The following is a 7,117-nucleotide window of genomic DNA, read 5'->3' as shown; positions in this document are numbered from 1 at the left end:
CCATGTATGTGCGGGTTATCCATGGTGTGGGGCTGGGACGGTGCTGGCCTGGAGGGCCGCCGTGACTGCCTGCACTAGTACTGGGAGTTGCTGGAGCATTGACGTCAGCGAGTGCAGGAGGGCATTTAGCTGTGTTGTCTCCAAACAGGGTTTATTGTGGGGTTCAGGAATGGCTGTTGCAGTATTCCGAACCGGTGGGATGTGTGCAGCAGGTGCCGTGCGACTGGCCACCTGTGCGTTTGCCTGACATGTTTGGTGTGGGGAGCTGGGGGTGGGACGCAGTGGGCCCTGACTGCAGTCTTTGGTGCTTGTTGCGGGTGGTGTGGGGCCTGGCTGGGCTGCTGGTGACTGGTTTGTGGCAGCCGGCTTGTTCGTGGCGTCTGGGGGTGCTTGCTGTCGCTCCTGGTGGGCTGGGGCCGCGCCTTTTGCGGCTGTGGCATAGCTGGTGCCTTGCTGGACTGGGCGTGACGTTCCACGTCCGCGTCCGCGGCGCCTGGTCTTTTTAAATAGGTTGCAGCCCCTGTAGCTGGCCACGTGTTGTTCACTGCAGTTGCAGCATTTCGGCGGTTCATCTTTGCTCTTTTTGCAGTCTCTGCTTTGATGGGAGCCCGCGCATTTGACGCAACGGGCAGGCATTGTGCAGAAGTGTGCCACATGATCCAGGCCTTGGCACGAGAAGCACTGTGCTCTTCGCCCCTTGGCCCGGAGCGGCTCAACTTCTACGTCGACTGTGGCTATTGTTTTAAGTTGAAATATCTTTCTGGCCTCGATGCTGTCCACCAGGACAACGAGGAACAGTGGCATGTCCCTCCGTGTCCTGGGTGACTTCATGAGGCCTGCTGATCTAACGCTGTACCCCAGGGCGAGGAGTTCCTCCTTGAGGTGATCAGGTTCCATACTCATGGGCAAACGGCGGAAGACTACCTTCAGGAGAGGGAGCCGCTCTGCATCATGAGTGTAGCAGAACAGCCCCTCCTCCCGAATCTTACTCATGGTTGCGCGGTAGTCGTCCATGTTTGCAGGTGTGATGCGCAACATCTCGCGCCCAAGGGACTTTATTTTGGGTGGTGCGGACACACCATCAGAGAATTTTTCTAGGAAGGCTCGGAAGGTGTCCTTCCAAAGGACATTGATTGGTGGTGGGGCCACCCTTTTGGGCGGCCTTGGCGCTTCCTCCATAGCCTCGGTGTCGATTGGGGCGGACTCGAACGAGTTTGCCGTCGGGAGCGGCTGCACCTGCTCGAGCTTCCTTGCCCGAGCCGTGTGCTTCCGCTTGGGGACGACAAACTCATCTTCTTCCTCCTCTGCTTCAATGTCTTCTGTGGCGCCTTCAGGCGCGGTTTGCTTCTTCTTCTGCTGCGGCATTCTGTGGGCAGAAGAAGGGGTGTTTTCGGACGACTCATCGTCATCCGCCGGCCTTTTTCGCGATGGGAGTGAGACTTCCATAGCCTCGCCATCGTGGATTAATTTTTCCAGGTTGGCTTCTGGAATGACGTCCTCGTGAGATGCTGCTGGCAGGTCAGCAGCCTCTTGACTGGCCTGTACCGTGGGGGGAGCCAGCAGGGCAGTGGGTGCATGAGACGCCACGCCTGGTGGCTCTGCTCCCTTCGGGGCCGCCTCCGGCAGTGCAGTGTCCTCTTGCGTGGACACGCCTGGCGGGGCTCCCGGCGGTACCTTGGCCTCTTCACTGGCTGCGCCTGGCAGTGCGGCGGCGAGGTCGTACTGTAAGAACCTTATGTAAGCCTTTTCCGCGGCCTCGCGTTCAGAGGCGGTGGCGGCTTTGGCCATGCGGTTCATTACAACAAAGAGTTCGACCGTTGTGAGTGGGCGATACCCTGGAGGAGCGGTCGCGGGGGTCGGAGCATTGGAGGCCGCCGCCAGAGCGTGCTCTGACGCGGCGACCACCGCCGCGACGTTCGCAGCGATGTTATTGCCTTCCATGGGGAAGACAGGAGCTCTTGAGGGTGGGTGCTAAGCGAGTGAGCGCGGACTGGTCCCACGTGAAGGGGGTCCTGACTCACGGCGTGCCCTAACAGTCCCTAGGCGCAATACAAATTGATGCTGATCAATTTGTATTGCAGCCACGATAACGGTAACACACAATTTTGCCGCTAGACGAACTCGCAAGCGAGTCGTTAGCTGGAGAAGTCCGCTACCGCTTCTGCCACGTGGCCACCTTCGGCCCGCGTGCCTTGACAAAGGCGCGCGAGAACAAAGGCGCTCGTGAACAAAGGCGCGCGACGGACAAAGCGCTGCGGAGAGCCCAAGCGACCTGGCGCTGCGGCGGCTCGGCGCAGACTGCGTGCGTGCCGGCGCAGCCGGGGTGGGGGTGCTTTATGGGCTCGGGTGCGGCGGCCGGTTGCGCGCGCGCCCCATTGGTCGGCGGCCGCAACAGGGCGAGCTGGTAAAGGTGCGGCGGCGGCTGGCGGCGGGTGCCACTGTGTGGGGAGACGCTGACTAGAGCGGAGCGCTTGCTACTGGTGTTGCTGCTGCCGTACGTTGGTTCGAGATGCCGCCCAAGACTAGCGGGAAGGCCGCCAAGAAGGCTGGCAAGGCGCAGAAGAACATTTCGAAGGGCGACAAGAAGAAGAAGCGCAAGAGGAAGGAGAGCTATGCCATCTACATCTACAAGGTGCTGAAGCAGGTGCACCCTGACACGGGCATCTCGTCGAAGGCGATGAGCATCATGAACAGCTTCGTGAACGACATTTTCGAGCGCATTGCGGCCGAGGCTTCTCGCCTGGCGCACTACAACAAGCGCTCGACCATCACGTCCCGCGAGATCCAGACCGCTGTGCGGCTGTTGCTGCCTGGCGAGCTGGCCAAGCACGCCGTGAGCGAGGGCACGAAGGCGGTGACCAAGTACACGAGCTCCAAGTAAGGAGGTGGCTCTGGAATGGAAGGAAGGAAGGAAGGATGGAGAAGGCTCGTCCGTTGCGAGAGCGGCAAAACGGCCCTTTTCAGGGCCACCAACTTGCCTTTTGCGGGAAGGGCGGAATTGTTGTTGTTGTTTGTGTGGACGGCTGTGATGTATGTGTGCATTTTGATTGTGGGTGGGGGGGGGGGGGGGCGCGCGTCAAAGCGTGTTGCGCGGGGTACGGCCACGAGGTTGGTCGCCGTGGCGTGGAATGGTGGCACGCCTCGTTGGCGTGGTTTTTGACCCATTGGTGTTGTTGGTGTGTGTGTGTGTGTTACCCGTCTGCGAGGGGGGACAGTGCGATCGGCGACTTTTGTGTCACCGTAACGACGGCCGTTTGCGGGTTTGTTTTTTTTTGCACATCATACATGGCGAGGGTGAAATGTGAAATGTTTTTGTTTGGTTTTTTTTTTTTTTTTTGCCGCCCACTATTCCCTTTGCTGTACGCCGAGTTTGACAATGGTGCGACGTAACTGCAGCGTGGAGGTGTGTGAGTGACGTTGAAATGAACGTGCCATTAAGACGCATTGTTGTTGTATTGTACTGTACGTGTACGGCGACACGCACGATGATGTACCATTCGACTCTGATGTTTGATAGCCGTGTCTGACTGATTGCGTACGACGCACGCACACCGATGTCGTCATTCAAGATGCACGCGTGTCCAGTGCAGTATACAGTAAGCGCGACGACGGCGGCGGCGGTCGTTTGTTTGGCGAATGTCTGTACACGTGTTTGTCTGTGTCCATCCGGTATGTATTTGTTTGTTTTGAAAGTGTTTTGTGTGTCGGTGACGTGGTCCGATCCGTCGCCCCCTGAGTAACTGTCGATCGGCGCGATAGACCGGCGTCACGCAACTGAACCGAAGTCGTGGGCACACCCGTCATACTGTTGTACACCGTCGCGCTGAGAACGGTAACGAAAGGTTGACTTTGATCGGTCGAATGTCCGGGCAGAACGTGAGGAATGAGGCAAGAGTGCAAGGAGGGGGGGAAGGGAAAAAGGGGAGAAACGCATTCGTAGAGCAACGGAACGTTCCCGTGTCGGAGGCGTATTGGAGCCGCACTGAAATGCGTTTAACGGCGGCGCGGCTGCAAGTGTCTGCCGTGGTGAACGTTACCTTTGACGGCTGCATTGGGCTTTGCCTTTGCTTTTGCTTTCGCTTTCGCGTTCGCTTTCGCTTTCCCGGATGTACGTAACGTTTGTTGATATGGTTCTGAGGAAGAGTGTATGACAGTGCCGTGCCGTCCATGTTCGTGTGCCCTCCCATTGTGTGTATGCTATTGTCTGTGTACTTGAATGATGTATGTAGGTGTTAGTGGACATGTTTTACCAGTGGGGGGAAATGGATCGTCGATAGTTGCCGTCACTCTGTCACGGTCGAGATGACGCACCCTCCGTACAGAAAGGTGTCGAGAAAGTGAGTGTGTGTGTGTGTGTGTGTGTGTGTGTGTGCGTGCGTGCGTGCGTGCGTGCGTGCGTGCGTCCGTGAATTGGCAGTGTTTGGAGGTGGGCGTGCCCTGCATGTGGCCCGGAAGGCTGTTCGTTAGGCGGTAGTGTTGTGTGGACAGGGGAGGGGCATGCGTAACGCTGCTGGCATGGCATTTCGGGAGATGGGAGGGGGCAAACGAGGAAACGAGGAGCGGCGGCCAAAGACGGGACGGGGAGGGGCGCGGTGTGGGTGGCTTGCGCCTGTGCTCGGCGTTGTGGTTTGTGCAAAAGAGGAGGAGAAAAACAATGTGAGTTGCCAGGGAGGGGAGCGGTGTTGTGTTGTGGTTGTCGTGGTGTAGCCGCAGACGCGGCTGTCAGTGAACGTGGCGAGACGGACGGATGCGCGGAGGGGCGGGGGCGGCGCATTTCGCCGGTGCCGTGCCGTGCCATGCCTGAAAGCCGCGTGGTCGCTGTGTTGTTGGTGGCGTGGGGGCGAGGAGAGTACCGTACGGGTGTGCTTGTGCGCCGGAAATGGCACACTGCGCCCGCCCGTCTTGGAGGCTGATGGCTGTGGTGTGGAAATGGGGCGCGGTGATGTTGAAGCAGTTGAAGAACAGAAAAGAAACCAAGAAAACGGAAGGCGTGATGCGGCGGTGGTGGTGAGAGCGGGAAAAACAAAACAAAAAAAAAAACAACAAAAAAAAAAAAAAAGAAGGAAAAACAAAAAGTCTATCAATATTAAAATGTAAATGGAAATGGAAATGGACCCAGGTATAACCTCCCTGCACAAATAGCAGAGAGTCCGATGATAATAAAAATGTGCCAGAATGTTAACGTCCCTACAAAACAAACCCAACGATAATATTAATGAAAGAGTGAACCGTATGTAACATTGCAACAGACATAATGAATGAAACCTGATAAATTGTATAAGGGCAGCAGCGTTGACTTTGGCCCTGTATTCAGAATAAAAAGAGCCAAAGATCGTTACCCCAATGAAAAAGACACTGAAACACGTATGTAACATAGTAGCGATGGCGAGACATTGTAGCATCTGTGACCAGAGAGTTTGCGCTGGACTGCGCGAGTGTTGCGAGCGGTTCTCAGTCAGTCAGTCAGTCAGTAGTCGTTGCGAGTCCGTAGCTCTGTGTAGTTGAGGGCTGTACTCTGTCAGTAGTCGTCGCGTGCAGTACGCTAATAGTCGTCATGCAGAGCGGTCGGTCAGTAGTAGCAGCCGAGTGCGGTTGTGTGATGTAGGCGGTCGGCAACACTGGTCAAGATGGTGAATAAGGTATACTGTTAATTAATATAATCATTAGATAATGAAAAATTGTATTTATTGTAATTATTCTCCAACAAGTTCCCCAGTAATAATTTTTATTTCAAAAGCATTTTTCAAACATTTAATTGTTTATTGAACTAAAGAGTTCGTTGCACTTCACATTTCATTCCACTTCTTTGAAGAAAAATGTCACAAAAATCACAAAAAAGAGAATATTATTATTTGCAATGCAGTTCCTCCAAGCGCTGCGCAACAACCAGAGCAGAAATGTGACATCCATTTATTCGGAGGTAAGACATTAATTCTGATTGTTTTGCACAGGGCCAAAGACCGATATTTCGGTTTAATTGAAGTTTCTTGTCACTGAACGGACGTTTTTAAATGTTGTGTGAAGACTTTATATTTGAGTCAGATTGCGAATTTCACATTTTTGTTGCCATTTTCAATACCTCTCATTGTGGGCGAGGTTACAATTAGCGCAATGTCCATTAGCATCCGTAAATAACATTGTCCATTATTTTAAATGTTGCTGGGAGGTTACAACACACACACAAAAAAAAAAAAAAAAACAAAAAATTGCATTTATATCCGCTCCTCAATTGTAGATACCCCTTACACAGCTGTGTGCAATGAATGAGTGCTGGCTGGTAATTAATTGCACTCCTTGGAGGGAAATGCCATAGGAAGTAGTCTTTAAAAAGTGAATGTTTTTCGTTAAGAGACAAAAGTTACTTTAGAAAAAAAGTAATAGTGGGGCTTTTGTTGTTGAACAAAATAAGTACAATGAACATACGTTATCAGATTTGCGCAATGCAGCGTCACACCACCTTTTGATTATAACACAATAGACTATACATCGTCCCGAACCGTGACCAGAGTCGCGAGACGAGCAGAGCACGCCGCCGACGCCCGCTCAGTACAACCGTCCACCCGCTACTACTGTCGACCGACTACTACCTCTCCCGACTCGCGCTACAATATATATATATAACAACTGTTCCTGGCGACCCGGTGCGTGCCACTACTGTCGTCTGGCGCGGTCCAAGCGCCGACTAGCAGCGATAAAGAACTCTCTGGTCAGACAGAGATGCTGTCATGCCTCGCCATCGCTCTGGTAATGAATACATACGTGTTGCAGCGTGCGTACCACCGGAACACGCAGTGGCGGAGCCAAAGACTGTGTTGTCGAGGTCGAGTGCGAGCGGGAAGAGAGGCAGCGTCGGCACGGAGATGCAAGCGAGCGCGAGACGCACGGGGGCTGCGGCGTGGCGCGTTTGCGGTCGGCGCCTTTGGTGGCAACGGCCGGGACAAGCAGCGGTGTATGGTGTGGTGCGGGGCGGACAGGGGCGGAGGCGGCGCGACGACGGCATGGGGGCGAAAACGGGACGGGGGACGGCGGATGTTGAGAGGCGTCACGCGCGGACAGGACACAGACACAGAGACACACAGATTGGAAAGGGAGGGTGCGCGGTAGTAGTTGGGAATGT

General features: G+C 54.6%; 1 protein-coding gene across 1 annotated transcript; it reads right to left on the bottom strand.

Annotated features, from left to right (window-relative positions):
• Positions 1–293: 293 nt before the first annotated feature.
• LOC126452752 (nascent polypeptide-associated complex subunit alpha, muscle-specific form-like) lies at positions 294–1,941 on the bottom strand (the record flags this gene model as incomplete). Its single annotated transcript, XM_050091117.1, has 2 exons — positions 990–1,941; positions 294–592 (listed from the first exon to the last, which is right to left on the bottom strand). Coding segments are annotated over exons 1-2 (1,251 nt in total), but the record flags the coding sequence as incomplete, so codon positions are not given.
• Between the last annotated feature and the right edge of the window lie 5,176 nt (positions 1,942–7,117).

Source organism: Schistocerca serialis, unplaced genomic scaffold (genome assembly GCF_023864345.2).
Source record: "Schistocerca serialis cubense isolate TAMUIC-IGC-003099 unplaced genomic scaffold, iqSchSeri2.2 HiC_scaffold_922, whole genome shotgun sequence".
Lineage (NCBI taxonomy): Eukaryota > Metazoa > Arthropoda > Insecta > Orthoptera > Acrididae > Schistocerca > Schistocerca serialis.
This window is presented reverse-complemented; position numbering and strand designations above follow the sequence as displayed.